The sequence below is a fragment of the Cricetulus griseus genome, chromosome 5, assembly GCF_003668045.3.
Source record: "Cricetulus griseus strain 17A/GY chromosome 5, alternate assembly CriGri-PICRH-1.0, whole genome shotgun sequence".
Taxonomy (NCBI): domain Eukaryota; kingdom Metazoa; phylum Chordata; class Mammalia; order Rodentia; family Cricetidae; genus Cricetulus; species Cricetulus griseus.
The window spans coordinates 118,916,084-118,930,514 of record NC_048598.1 but is presented as its reverse complement, the minus strand read 5'-3'; the positions used below and the strand labels follow the sequence as shown (position 1 = coordinate 118,930,514).

Here is a 14,431-nt window from a genome sequence, read left to right as displayed (position 1 = left end):
CAGAGGCCCCTGCTGAGCTCAGGCTCTACTCTGCTAACACCTCCTGACTTAAGGAGGAAACTCTGCTAATGAACAGTGTGGCCTCAGCTTTAAGTTGCATTCCATAAATCCTCCAGCCTTTGGCGCCTGCTACCACTTGTCTGCTAGTGCACGACTGTACAAATGAACAAGCAATAAACCAATATTAACGGAAAAATGTGGCAACAGATCGTCACGCTTCACTCAATAGTTCAGTTCACTCTTTCCATGGGCCCGTGTGTGTGTGTGTGTGTGTGTGTGTGTGTGTGTGTGTGTGTGTGTTTCCCCACAGACAAACAGGCGATTGTCTTAGTTTCTGCTAATAAAAATGTTTCTAGCTAATTCCAGACTAACTGTATTGGTGGCTCATGGTATTTCTTGAGACTTTCACATGCTCAGACATGTAAACATGTTGAGAAAGGTGAGGAGAGGAGAGAATAAAGACAAACATGGTGTGTGTGTGGCTGGGCGCAGAGAACATGGCCTAGCTTAGAGGCAGATCAGGGGAAGAGGCTATGCAGATGACCAGAGGTGACAGCCAGAGAAGGGGACAAGGAGGAAGCAGCAGAGATGAGGTGGTTGCAATATTCTGCTTTGTGACTGCAGGACCAGTCCCTTGCAGGTTAGCATGCTCTGGATCCTCCCTAGTGCCTCTGGCTTCCAGAGGATCTGGGTCCCCAAAAGGACCACAGGGCAAGTCTGGCAGATCACTATCCTGTCCCCTCCTGGATGGTCAGGCAGGCCTCACCCACACCAGGATCAGATGGCCCCTTGCCATGTCTCCAGGGACCTATGATAGATACACAGGGGCACTTTTCTCAGTGGGCAGTTCCTCGGTAGGAACCAACACCTGTTGTTGCACGGTGTACACAGGCATTGTCGTTTCTGTCACCGATCCTGAAAGGCTAAGAGCCCATCCTCCAGAGGTGTCTCCCAGGTGTCTCAAGATCACTCCTGTTGCTGCATGGCCTCACTGGTCTGCCCTACTCAGCCCAACTTGGCTGCCCGTGAGTCACACTCCCTGCTCTGAGGCTCTGGGCCTCTAGTTCTTTCCATGGCCACACCCAGGTCTGAGAGGGCTATAGTTCTGGCTCACAGACCCCAGGGGATGCCCCTGCCAAGATTCGGGTTAGAGGTGCACCAAAGTGTGTTTGTGGGGTCTTTCCTGGCCGGAACCACTCCTGCTTTGCTTCCCCAGCAGTGTGTGTGTGGGAGAACATAGCATTTCCAGAAAGGTACGTAAGTGCCAAAAGGAGGTAATGATTCTGTGTGCCCCATGGAATGTTGGGGAAGGGGACACCCAACCCTTGACTAAGACCACATCCCTAACACATAGACAGCCCTGAAGCAGGTGCTGCCTCAGCTTTTTTTGGGGGGAGGGCGCTCCAAAGATGCTGAAGAAACTTATCCCTCTACTCTGCTAACTGCACAGCGTTTTTAAAGCAAGCAGTCTGTCTTATGGTTAAAGCCCTCAGCATGCTGACCACCTCTGCTCTCTTCTGCAACCTGGAAACCAGGCTTACTCCTGGGTGCCTCGGGGCAGAGGTGGGAAGAAAAGGTAGCCAGAGGGGCTGCCCAGTGCCCAGCAATGCCCTTCACTTTCTACCCAGTGGACCCAAGTGACAAATTTTTCAGACAATAGGCATTCCATTTTCCTCCAAGAGCTTTCAGTCTCCTTTTGGGCTCAGCAGGGCCACCCTGGAGCTGAACCAGGGATGCAGACTCTCTAGAAGAGAAGTGACTGAAGCTTACCCTCTATATCCTACACAGACACAATGCATTACTGGGCACCCAGTTGCTGTCCCCAAATATCAATTACACTGAACTTCAAACTACTTCGTGGTTCTCCCAGATCTCTCTCCACGGGTGCCATCTGCCCATCCCTGGGAAGGTCTTGTCTCCCAGCCAGGGCCAGGGTCATCTGGAAGACTTCTCAGCTGACAGGGAACATAGATTTCATGAATTCATAATTCAGCCTGGCCAAGGTGTGTTTATGATTCTCTTGAATATGCACAATCCCATCGGGCACTACGGGAAGGACACCTTGCCTACTGAGATGGTGAGGCAGGAGGCAGGAGATCTAGTAAACCTGTTGCCATAACTGAAGCTGCCTCGCTGCTGTGGAATAATTGTCTTGCATACTGTGAAGATTTGTCACTCAAGTTGGTTTAATAAAATGATAATTGACCAGTAGCCAGGCAGGAAGTATAGGCAGAGGCAACCAAACTAAGGATGAGTCACCAGGCAGATGCAGAGGGAACAGGAGATGAACCAGGCAGATGCAGAGGGAACAGGAGATGAACCAGGCAGATGCAGAGGGAACAGGAGATGAACACGCACTGTTAATAAAGGTACTGCCACGTGGCAGAGTGTAAATAAGGAATATGGGTTAACTTAAAATGTAAGAGCTAGTTAGTAATGAGCCTGAGCTATTGGATGAGCATTTACAATTAATACAAGCCTCTGAGAAATATTTGGGACTGGACAGTCAGGACAAAAAAGCTCTGCCTCCATTTATACCTCACTTCCTTCAGGAGGCTGAAGCACAGTAAAAGGGTATGATAACCAGAATACAGGCTATATTTTAAATCCTGTACTTTTGGTGCAGTTCATCCTGGTACTTTTGGTGAAGTGAACCACACAAGCATCCACACACAGCCAATGAGAAACAGAGACAGGTAAACATTGATGGGTAATGCTGTGTGAATCTACTTTGCATCTGAGCTAAAGAAGACCGGGACCTCGTCTGATAGAATTTAGCATAAAAGAGGAGGCTTGAAGAGGTGTTGTGCTACCCTCACCCCCACACACACACCACACCAGGAACTAATAGGATGATCAGTTCCTTAGCTGCCCCTGTTGTCCACACTGCTCAGGGATGCTCCCTCCCTTCTCCTTCCCATTGGCTGCTCTTCCAGAAGAAAGGTAGAAGGCCAAGCCATCCCAGCACTCCTTGTTACTGCAGAGAGAGAGGGGAGGAAAGGAGGGAAAAGAGGGGGGAGGGATGGAGGGAGAAGGAGAAAGAAAGAAAGAAAGAAAGAAAGAAGAAAGAGAGAAAGAAAGAAAGAAAGAAAGAAAGAAAGAAAGAAAGAAAGAAAGGGAGGAAAGATAGGAGGCTGAAGGGAAGGACAAAAGACAAGCAGGCTGTGTCTGCTAAAATCTCATCCCCCTTCCAAGCATCCTCTCCTCCAAATGACCTGAAAAATCCAACACAGAATGCATGGCAGAGGGGTGGATAGAGTTGGTTCACACCAGAGCTTATTTAGTTTGCACTGTCTTTTGGGAGACGAGGCTATAGGAGCTAATCACACAGCAACTCTCTCTTAAGATGGGCTGACACATGGGAATCCTGAACTCAAGGATCAAAGGTGTGGGCAGACATATTGCTGGAGACCTGATCAAGGCCTGAGTCTCCCCTGGCTACAGCACAGAACATCTGCTTACACTGTACAAAGGTCACTCTCTCAGATCCCAGGACAGGAAACTAGATGAGCTGAGCTCAGGCTATAATGAGACTTGTCTGACAGCATTTCCTCCTCTGGCTGTCTGCTGTTCCAAGCGGGGTAGCTGGGGTGAGGTGTACTCTCTGAGGGCCACAATTCTCCCTACAGCCTCCCTTTTGATGGAACACAGTAGTTCTCCTTTAACACAGTTTTGATGTCTGGAGTTTCATTAATCATCAACTGCAACTAAAAAGATCAAACGCAGTCTGAAAATATGAGGTGGTAAATCTCAGAAATAATTCATAAGTTTTAAATTGTGTATCATTCCAAGGGACATCATGAACCTCTCATCACCTGCTCTGCACTTCCCAGAGCGTGAGTTGTCCTCCTGTCCAGTGTATACACACTATATATGCTACCTTCCAGGAAGCCATTTAGTAGCTGTTTCAGTTGTCGGGTTCCCCCTCACGGTATCACAGTGTTTGTAATTAAATGACCTTGTTTTACTCAATCCTGGCCATAGGAGTGTGTGCTGGCAACACATATGTGCCAAAGAGAAGCTGTAAGGACAGGGCAATGTCTCAGTCAGTAAAATGCTTGCCACTCAAGCATGAGAACCTGAGTTTGATCCTCAGATCCCTCGTAAAAAAGCCAGGTAAGGTGCTGTGCACCTGTAATCCCAATACTGAGGGTGCAGAGACAGGAAGATTTCTGGGGCTTGCTGGACAGCCAGCCTAATCAAATGGGTGAGCCCTGTGTCCAGGGAGAGACTCTGTCTCAAAAAACAAGGAGGATAGCTCCTGAAATGTCATAGTCAAGGCTGTCCTCTGGCTTCCACAAATACAAGCACGTATGTATGCACGTACCCCCAGACACACACATACACACATACACAAACATACATGAGGGAGAAGTCACAGGTGCCACTGAGCGAAACATGAACACTCTTGATTTAATGAGAAAAAATAAAAGGTCTTTGCTGAAGTTGCTGGGATCGACAAGGCATCTATCCATGAGATTACAAGAGGGGGAAAGTATTAGCACTATTTTTGCTGTCACATCTCAGACTGCAAAAGGCATAGCTCTTTCTCCAAGGAAGGGGCCCTGGAAGGGTGCCACCTCACAGGCGGCCGAGAGGGTACCACCTCACCCTCGGGTCCAGATTCCCACAAGCTGCTCTGATGTAACCCAGTCCACACAGATGGACAAGTGAGGCAGTGGTTAGAGCTGAGGCGCCAGGAGGAAGGCGCTGTGTGGACAACTCGGCTGGGAGCTCTAGAGGTTTTGATTTATAATCTTTGTTTTGCAAGGCTCGGGGATTTTTCCCTTCAAGAAGCACTCAACTTCCTTGAATTTTAGACCGTTCACAAATATTTTTTTAGGAGAAATGAGAAGAAGAAAAGCCTCCACCAAATGCCTGCCGCAGCTACTCACTTCCACCATGAATCAGAAACACAAAACCACAGCCCTGTGGCTCACAGGGGAACTACGCGCTTTCACAGTTCATTACTGGTAGTCATTTGGCAGTCGTCGGTGTCATCTGCAGACAGACAGGTGGACACACACACACAGACATCCCTCTGGGACTTGAAGGCAGGAGTTCCCGGTTTGCATGCCTCCCATTCTCTTTTTCTAATCCATTTCTAGGAAATTATCCAGCTCAGCTTAGGTCTCTCCCTTAGGCACTCCCTGGAGGTGGAGTTCAAGTGTGTGTGTGTGTGTGTGTGTGTGTGTGTGTGTGTGTGTGTGTGTGTGTGTGTGTGTGTTGGGGTGAGTGCTAACCCCATGAATGCCACACATCGAAACAAGTATATATTTTAGAATCTTCTCCTTCTCCTTCTTCTTCTTCTCCTTCCTCTCTCTCTCTCTCTCTCTCTCTCTCTCTCTCTCTCTCTCTCTCTCTCTCTCTCTCTCTCTGTTATGCTAACAGCACTGGACTTTCCTGAAGCAATTTTCACCTGGGAAGTGCTTGTTGGCTTTTCTGGCAATGCCCACTAAACTAACTGATGGCAGATTTACAGATTGAGTAACTGGAAAAACTACTGGGCCCATAAATCAGAAACTTCCTCCACATGCCTGGCAAGGGTGAAACCTGATATAGATGTGAAAGTCTTGAGCTCACAAGGAGAAGTCTTGGAGCCTGGGAAACCTCCACCAGGACTATGGAGGTACCAACTCCCTGCCACTCAGCACTCAGGCCCTGGTCACACATGTGCCCCCCTGGGGCTTTGCCCACCTTTCCTTTCCTCTTGCTTCTTTGATCCTTCATCTCTCCATTCCAAATGAAAATCCTAAGGGCCTGAAGTCCACCAAGCGCTGGTGTGTTTCCAGTTAACTCGGTTGCCCTAAGTTTTCCCCCACTGTATCGTGGTAGTGACTCAACAGCCTGCTCACAGGATACTGGGAGGCTGCACCGGTGCTGGAGGCTCTTCTACCTGCCTTGGTGGCCTCCTGACATCCCTCTCAGGCCACACTAGGCCCTGGGAGCTTCTTCATCCTGGATACTACCCAATGGGGAAGATCCAGGAAAAGATCAGAGGGAGGAGGAAAGTGAGTGGCGGTCCCATCCTCTCAGAGACTCTAGACAAGCCCTGTAGGCTGGCCCCAGGGGCAGCCTGCCCTGCAAATGTGCTACTCTGGATCCTAGCAACTGCCTCTTGTCCCTTGAAAGGAGACTCCACCTCTCGTTTTCTCCCCCCCCCCCACACCTTGTTAAACAGACCTCATATTAAATTGTCCCCACAGAGCTCTCTCTGCTTTCCCTCTGGAACTCAATACAAACATGGAACACTTCTCACTGTGGAGCACTACACCCTGAACTGTGTGGCTCAGCACTTTCTCCTGGATCTGTCATCATTCAACCCATAGCCCTGTGTGGTCAAGCATTGGCAGGAGCCCTATATTACACCGAGCCTCTGAGAAGTGAAAAAATATCCACCGCAACCCACAGCTGGTGAGCAGAATCATATGAAACTGTGGTCTGTCTGCCTTATGAGCCACACCCTCAACCTGTGCCTTCTTATCCCCAGTTTGGGGTTAGGTGGAACTCATAAAGCACCTCAGCTTCCTCATTAAGACTCCAATGGCGGTTGGACTAAACCAGCAACCATACTACACTCAAAAGATCCACACTCTAAATTCTGCATTACCACAACCCTAAGGTTATCCTAATGCCACACTAAAGGCATAATGCCAATCTCACTGTAACCACCACACCACTGTTAAACTGAAAGAACATCACCCTAACCACAGCCCTAGTCCTCCCACTATTAACCTGAGCATCCACCACTACAGCCGGAAATCTAGACCTACTATTAAAGTTGGAACTCTGGGGACCCTCTTTACTCTTTGTTCCTAGGAGTTTCTTGCCTTGTCCCCATTTATTTTCCAAGGACACAATTGATTAAAAGACATTTGTAAAAAATCCCCTTCCCTCCTAACACTAAGCTGGAGACTTTCATGCAGGGATCACAAGGAGGGTCAACAGTGGGGGTGCAGTGAGTCTTGGTGGTGGTGGAGGTGGTGGAGGTGGTGGTGGTGATGAAGATACTCTGTAGCCTTCACCACTGAGCTGCAAGTTGTGGTTCAGTAATCGGCCAATAGATTAACTCTTAGCATTTGTAAATGGCTGGGGCTGGGGCTTGAAGAATCATTGCAGTAGTTTGCATCTAGACTGCCCCTCTACATACAGCCTGTGTATTAGAGGCTTGATCACCAGAGTGGTGCTATTTGGAGTTGGTAGGATTTTTAGGAAGGGGTGGGGACTAGTGGGAGGTCCTCCAGTCACTGGTGGGAAGGGATACAGCATCAAGGGGGATTTGGGACCCCATTATCTTCCTCTTTACCTCTTGTTCCCTAGGCATGAAACAAGCATCTTGCTTCACCACACACTCACTCTCTGGCTTGGCAGCCAGAGGTCTGAAGCAATGAGTCTGCTCAGTCTTGGACTAGAATTTACAAAACTGTGAGTCAAAAACAAACCATTTCTTTTTATAAGTTAACCACCTCAGGTATTTTGTGATAGTGGTGGAGAGCTAATATAGTTCTGTTCTAAAATAGAAGCTATGCCTGGGGCCTGATAGTCCTCAGCTCTGACAGGTCTTAGAAGGAATGCCCAGATTTCATCAGAGATTTGGGGGTCTCCGTGGACAAGATGTTCTTGTTTGTACTTATAGGTGGGAAAAGGAAGAGGGGATTATGAGAAGTATAATCTGACTGCTCCCTGAGGGTAGCAGATGGATTCTGGGAGACTCCTGGTCGCTGCTCTCCTGTGCAAGTTGAGGTTTGCCTCAGCAACCTAGGCATGTCTGCTTTGGGCCAAGCATAGCAGGAGGAGATTCCCTGGTCCTGGCACATTGGAGAAGGCCTCCACCTTCCTCAGAGCTGCTTTCTGAACCCGTATCCATAGGGTCAAAGCTGGGCTGCTGCCCTGGGCTACATCTGGGTTTCACTGCGTAGCTCTGGCTGATATGGAACTACCTATGTACACCAAGCTGTCCTGGAACTCACAGAGATCCACCTGCCTCTGCCCCCCACCCCCAAGTGCTGGGATTAAAGGTGTGCATCACCCAACAATCTCTGTCTTTTTATACTATACACAAGTGCACCCCAAGGCCAGCCCTGCCCTGCCCAGGGCCTGAATTCTGTAAATCTCAGAGTTGGCATGGTAGATGCTAACACTACAAAGGCCCAGAAATCCTTCCACCTTTCAGGGAACCTAGAGAGAAACTCAGTGGTCAAGTCCACCTGGAGAAGACTATCTTGAAGCATCTTTGTGGGGGAAATGGGAGACAGCAGCTTCCCTTCTCTCCTCTCCTGGGAAGAAGCCAAAACTAGAATCACACATCAGGTGCACTGGGCCATGGGCTGTACAACTCTGCCTGCTAGAACAGTGTTTCCAACCACCCGGTCACTCTAGGTTTCTCTGCTGGCCAGAGACATGTTAGAGAGGGGGTGGGGGTGGGGTGGAGGGTCAAAGGACCCTCTGCAAACCTTCAGGTGGCCTTTCTATACTTCCACAACTGCTTCTGCTAACAGCAAGGATGGGGACATAGGAGGTAAAGGAAGTTCTCAGCTGAGTTGAGAGAGAGAGAGAGAGAGAGAGAGGAGAGAGAGAGAGAGAGAGAGAGAGAGAGAGAGAGAGAGAGAGAGAGAGAGAGAGAGAGAGAGAGAGAGAGAGCGTGTGTTTCCAGAGCAGTAAGCAGTTGTACCCAGGACAATAGAACCTCTCCACTGATTTGTCTTCTTTCATGTGCGTGGTGACAATGGTCCTGGTGTAGTAACCATGCCCCCATGCCAGCTAACGCTACCCCTAATAGATCTGCTTGTCACACCTCCCCGTCGGCTGAATCTAGCCCTTATAGTCTACAAGAAGACTACAAGAGCTCTCATTTTTCTGTTCTCTTCTCAAGTGCTCATGGCAAAAAGAACCTGCCCACTGATGGCTAACCTACTAAACACTAGAATCAGATACCACACAAAGTGCCCTACTCAGCTGGTCTCATTTCCTCCTCCTGGAGATCCTATCAGATGGAGACTATGGGCTCTGAGAAATTAGGATGTGTGCCTAATGTCACACAGATGGTGTGTGTAAACTCAGAACAAGAGCCAAGGCTTATCTGAATCCAAAACCCGGGTGCTAACCCGTGGTTTTGAGATGTGGTCCATAGACCAGCACATAACTAACATCACCTGGGACCATGTAAGAGACACTCTCTCCAGACTGTGGAATCAAAAGCTGTGTGTTAACAAGTTCCCAGAAATCAACATAGAGGTTAAATCCTTGTCTGAAGCAGTTTCCCACAACCCACTTGTCTCCTGTAACCAGCCTCGTCTCCCAAAGCCTTTGCTCAGCGGCTTCATAGGTGGGCAGGCCCTCTGCCCAGCCAGGGACAGCAAGGCCCACTAGCCTTCATGGACATCCTGACTGCTGCCATGACTTTCCAGGACCCTCCTTCTCATCTACCTTTAAATGTGCATCTAAATGGTGCACGGGTCCTAGCCTCTGCCTGGTGCTCTTCTGAAAGGGCTCTGGCCATCACAATCCCTGCAGGGTTGTCCCTCCCACATCTCACTCTCCTTCCCACTCCTAGAATGTCCTCTGTGTCCTGTCACTCCTTTGTCTGGACAGGCCTGGCCTGTCCAAGCGGCTATCAGGACAGAGGCCAGCAGCTGCTTGGGAAACCTGGCGGAGCTCACAGGAAGTGTTTAGCACTACCAGGCATGCAGAATTTGGCCTCGCAAAGCAAAACACAGCTGGGTGGACAGCAGCCGACAGTGGGACGCTCAGACTTGCCCGGATTTCATGCTTGGAGGCCTCAGGGCAGAAAGGGATGGGACTGGCCTAGGGGCTGCAGTGCATTAAGGACACCACTGTGGCCTCTAGCCTGAAAGCCTGTGGGAGTCAAGGACGAACCCACTGTGGGCCAAAGACTTCACCCTGACCTGAGCCTCCGATAGTTCCTACACCAAGGACAATATCCCTAGGATACAACCCACAAGCTAGACTTCTCACCTTTCAGTCATTCATGTACAAATAGGTTGAGCACTATACTATGTCAGGCACTTGGTGTTAGATGTCAGGGACAATGCATTCATGAACAAGCAGGAACAAGCGTCCTTACCCTCTGAGTGGTCCTGGTTCAAGGAACAATGAATGGTCTATCTGGAGGAAGGGGAAAGTGCTATAGAGGGAACCACGCCCTCAAGCTGGCATCTTGCAAGTGCCTTCAAGTAGGCCTATCTGCTTGGGGCTCACAACCTATAACAATCAGAGAAAGGGCCAGGCCCCGCCCACCAGCTCATAGCCAATCCCAGGCCACCTGTGTTGTGTCCCCAGACCCTTGGTTCTTCCCTAACATCTGCAGGCCTTGGCCGTAGATGACGATTGGGTTTTGATCTTGAAGCTCCCTAAGCCTCAACCTGAGATCACCTATCCTTTCTCCGTGTTTCTGGCTGCCCTTGGAAAGCACCAGGTGCTCATATCCCTGCCACCTCCCCAAACAAAAGCAAGGTAGCGCCTTGCTACCTCAGAGTAGCCTGCCTGTGGCTCCTGCTTTCAGAGTTGCTGGGTCTCTCCCACCCTTCATTCCCCCTCTTCCTGCTTCTCAGCAGGTCTCTCTCGACCTTTCTGGCTAAGGACCTGACCTCAGCACCAGCCTCCCCACCCCCACCCCCCTTCTCTCGGCTCTGAGCGGGCAAATCTGTTTTCCCCTTAGTTCAGCAAGACAAGGTCGGTTGCAACATTTCAGGAAGAACTCCCTGAGTGGATGGATGCGAATGGAAAAACCAACCTAAAAAGCTGAAAGCAAACAGCCTCCTAGAAACGGACCAGTTTACCAAGTTCGGATTTCCCGTCCTAAGTTAGAGAAAGGTCTAGCCAGATTTGGGGTGGGGGAGAGGGCAAGCAGGCCAAGGATTGCTGCCCGTCAACTCCCCCAATTTTGCAACATGTACCTCCTCTTCCCTCTAAAAGGAGAAGTTTGGGGGCGAGTGAACCAAATGGGGGTAAAGGAGCATATCAACCCCATAGGGAACCGTGGCGGCGGGGGAGTGACAGGAGATGGAGGAGGCGATGGGGTAAGGATAAAGGGGGAAGGATTTATAAAGAGCCGAGATACATGCACGCAGTGCTGTTGGGGACGTATAGTCACTAATTTAATCCTCACAAATCCATGACATAATTGTCAGCTGTGTTGCATCCTCACTGACGAGCGACTGTCCCACAGCCCCCACCCGCACCCCCAGAAGGAGACTTACCTGGCTGGCAGTGGTGGTGGTGCCAGCGGCTGTATTCTGGTCACAAGACTTCCTCTGGCCTCACTGTTCCTATGAGGGCTGGGTACCCCCTCCACTGAGCGTCTCGGCCCGGGCTTGGCGTTCTGGGGGTCAAATTCCTCTTCAGGGATGACTTCTTCACAGCGTGCCCCGCGGAAGCCAGAGCGGCAAACACAGAGCTGGGGCCTACTGCAGGAGCCCCGGTTCTGACAGGGAGGCTGGCACACAGCTGAGGAAATAGGAAGAGAGTGATGACAGCAGGGCCAGGTGCCATAAAGCCACGGGCCACCCACCAATCCTATGTCCTAGGGGCTTCTGCCCAGGGGAGAGGACCTTGCCAGGCCCCTCACATACATGGGAAGCCCAACACCTAGCCTTAGAATGCTTCTGGGACCATTTCTCTCCCTGCTACCCACAGGTCTCCAGGATGAGTATGGCTCTGAGTTTTGGACAAGAGTTGTGGAGTGAGCTCTCACCACAGCACCAGAAGGACACCCTGAAGGGAAAAGGACCACTTGGCGCCCTATTAATGTTTAGATGTTCACTCCTATTGGGCTACAGAAACACCAAACAAATACAGACATTTTATTTCTTGTCTTCTGGTAGCTTCAGAACTTAAAAATAAAGATTGGTACCAAGTAAATTATCAATAAATAATGAATGAATGAATGTCTTTATGGGAAAGGTTCAGCATTAGCCTAAAAGCCAATTTTTGTTGTTTGCTTGTTTGTTGTCACTTTTGAGCTCTGCAACCTAGACCTCACTGAGCCTGTTTTCTGGTGAATCACAGGGGTGGGCTGTGGAGGTTGGGAGAATCTAAGGCCTCTAAGATACCACCCCCAATCTGTCTGTAGTCTCTGAGATCCCCAACTCGTTAAGCATTCTGGCTTGGGCATTGGGATGATTCTGCCTAGTGGGTCCTAATCCAAACTGGAGACAAGGTGGAGGCTGAAACTGGGTGTTTTCCAGTAAGCTGGTTCTCAATCTGGGGGTGGAACAACCCTTTCATAATAGCCATCTACCATCCTGCATATCAGATATTCAAATTGCGATTCATAACAGTAGCAAAACTATAGTTATGAAGCAGCAAAGAAAATCATTTTATGGCTGGGGGTCCCCACAACATAAAAGGTTGCAGCGCTAGGAAAGTCGAGAGCCACGTCTCCAAGCCTGCCCTATGAGTAGCCCTTCTCTCTTCACTGCCTTTCCCACCTTACAAAGGCCAGAGACAAACCCAATGAACTGCAGCCACCTGGGACCCCTGCAGAAGTCCACTTTGGAATGTAAAGCCAGGCCACTTTCTCCCAGGATCTCCATTACAGGTGTGAATCCGTGGTCTAGGCCATTCTGGGCATTCTAGAAGGTCTCATCCACCTGCCTTTCATTCACTCAATAAGTGGTTGTTTAGCCCTACTGAGGGCCCACTGTGAAGGCTAAGTCGTCTTTCACATGGGGTTCACACTCCTGTGAGGGAGAAGCAGGAAGCAAGAGAACTATAGTATGGCATGGCATCAGGCAGACAGAAGGGTGACAGGGTGTTCCGGGCCATTCAGATGAAGCAGTTCAACAATTCACCGAAGAGGGAGGAGTCTGGTAGGAGTGGACTGGAAAGATTTGAGCAGAGTTCCAGAGGAAAGCACAAAGTCCTGGAGGCTAGAAGGAATGTCGCATGCTGGGGAAAGCACAAGGGGTCCATGGAGGTTACAGGCTGGTGGGCATGAAGGGGGTAAGTAAGGTCATTTAAGGTTATGGAGGAAACAGAGACCTTGTTGCCTCACTCATTCTAAGTACATTTTTGAAACCATCAAACCACCGCTACTCAGATCACATGCCTCCGGGGAGGGGTTCGTAAGAAATCACTCTGAAAGGAATTTCATATTCCAACCACAGGTCAGTTTAGACGAAACTGCAATGGTAAATTTTGGTTGTCAGCTTGACTGGATCTGGCCAAATATATGGAGGTTCACCGCTACCAGCTAGGTAAGTCTCCTCCTGGGTTAGAGCAAGGTAAGCTACTGAGCGCATTTGTAGGACATCTTCTTGATTGAGTTATTTGAAATGAGAAGACCTGAAATGTGGGTGGCATCTTCCAGTGGCAACCAGATATAAGGAGGCCAAGGAGAAAGCTTTGTTCTTTGCCTGATGGCCTTCCTGTTGTCTTGCTGGCAGACTCATCTACCCTGTTGTGTCTTGAGTTCATCTACTCTGCTGCTGCTTCCAGTCTTCACAGGACTCAGATCCCAGTGTGGAATGAAGACCAGTGGTTCTCCAGGAATCCTCCAGACCTTCTCCGTCAGATGGGGACCACTGAGCACCCAGCTTCATGGACTGAGCTGTCAGTCTCTCCAGTGTGAAGACAGTTACTGTTAGCATACCCAGACAGTACCATGCAAGCTAATTTAATAAATCCTTTTAGTATATATTCATTCTATTGGTTCTGTTCTCCTAGAGAACCCTGGCTAATACACTCTCCAAATTTCTAGCCCATGCCATCTCCCTTTTGGGAAGTTTCAGTTTCTTTAGCATACAGGTACACACCAGCACTGATGACCTCCTAACTCCGAACTCTAACAACACTCTAAGTCAACCCACTCAGGCTGAATTTACTTTCTGGCTTCCTAACCTGGTCACTTGCCTAAGAGCTACTATGCCCTCAAAGTCACCTCCCCATCCCTGGTGACCAGTCTTTCAGTGTCTGTCTCCTCTTTTGAACAAAAAGCAAAAGCACTTTCTGTGCATGCCTCTGCCTGAGCTCATCCAGTGCGTGGGTTTGCCGTGCTGTGTCTCAGTGTCCTCATCTATACAGTTAGCCCTTAGGAGTGCAGTCATCTTTAGCTCCTGGCATTCAATAGCACAACCATCCTCTTCACTCTGGCAGTTACCCCCCAGTGGGTGCTGACAATATACCTTGCAAATGGAGTCTCATTTACTCCTCTCTACAACCCTTTGCAGCAGGTATGACTACCATTCCTAGTTTGCCCATAATGCCTATGGAAGTCAAGGAGGTTAGACTTGCCTAAGGTCACCTAGCTAGATAATGGAGTTAGCATTCAAATCTATGACTAAATATAGCCATCCTTATTCTTGCCTACCAACTCCCAGCATGACTTGCATGGCTCTTTTTCCTACAACCTCTGAGCCCTGGCTTGGAGCTGCTGATGATAACAAAGGATATGTTGGCTTCAAATTATTAT

At 49.4% G+C, this 14,431-nt stretch overlaps 1 protein-coding gene and 1 long non-coding RNA gene across 7 annotated transcripts in view; one reads left to right on the top strand and one right to left on the bottom strand.

Annotated features, from left to right (window-relative positions):
* Ltbp2 (latent transforming growth factor beta binding protein 2) overlaps positions 1–14,431 on the bottom strand; it is a 96,246-nt gene that overhangs the window by 58,909 nt on the left and 22,906 nt on the right. For all 5 annotated transcript variants that reach the window (XM_035445299.1, XM_035445300.1, XM_035445301.1 and 2 more), the window contains one exon: positions 11,220–11,466. In XM_035445299.1, coding sequence (XP_035301190.1) covers positions 11,220–11,466 — 247 coding nt within the window. The remainder of the gene's footprint in view (positions 1–11,219; positions 11,467–14,431) is intronic.
* LOC103162029 lies at positions 5,228–13,724 on the top strand. 2 transcript variants are annotated; one of them, XR_003485958.2, is made up of 5 exons: positions 5,228–5,629; positions 6,207–6,414; positions 7,321–7,425; positions 13,128–13,217; positions 13,407–13,721. It is a non-coding gene; the product is annotated as an uncharacterized LOC103162029 (long non-coding RNA). The 2 variants fall into 2 exon arrangements; XR_004770165.1 differs by lacking the exon at positions 5,228–5,629 and adding an exon at positions 5,640–6,011 and having other exon boundaries at positions 13,407–13,724.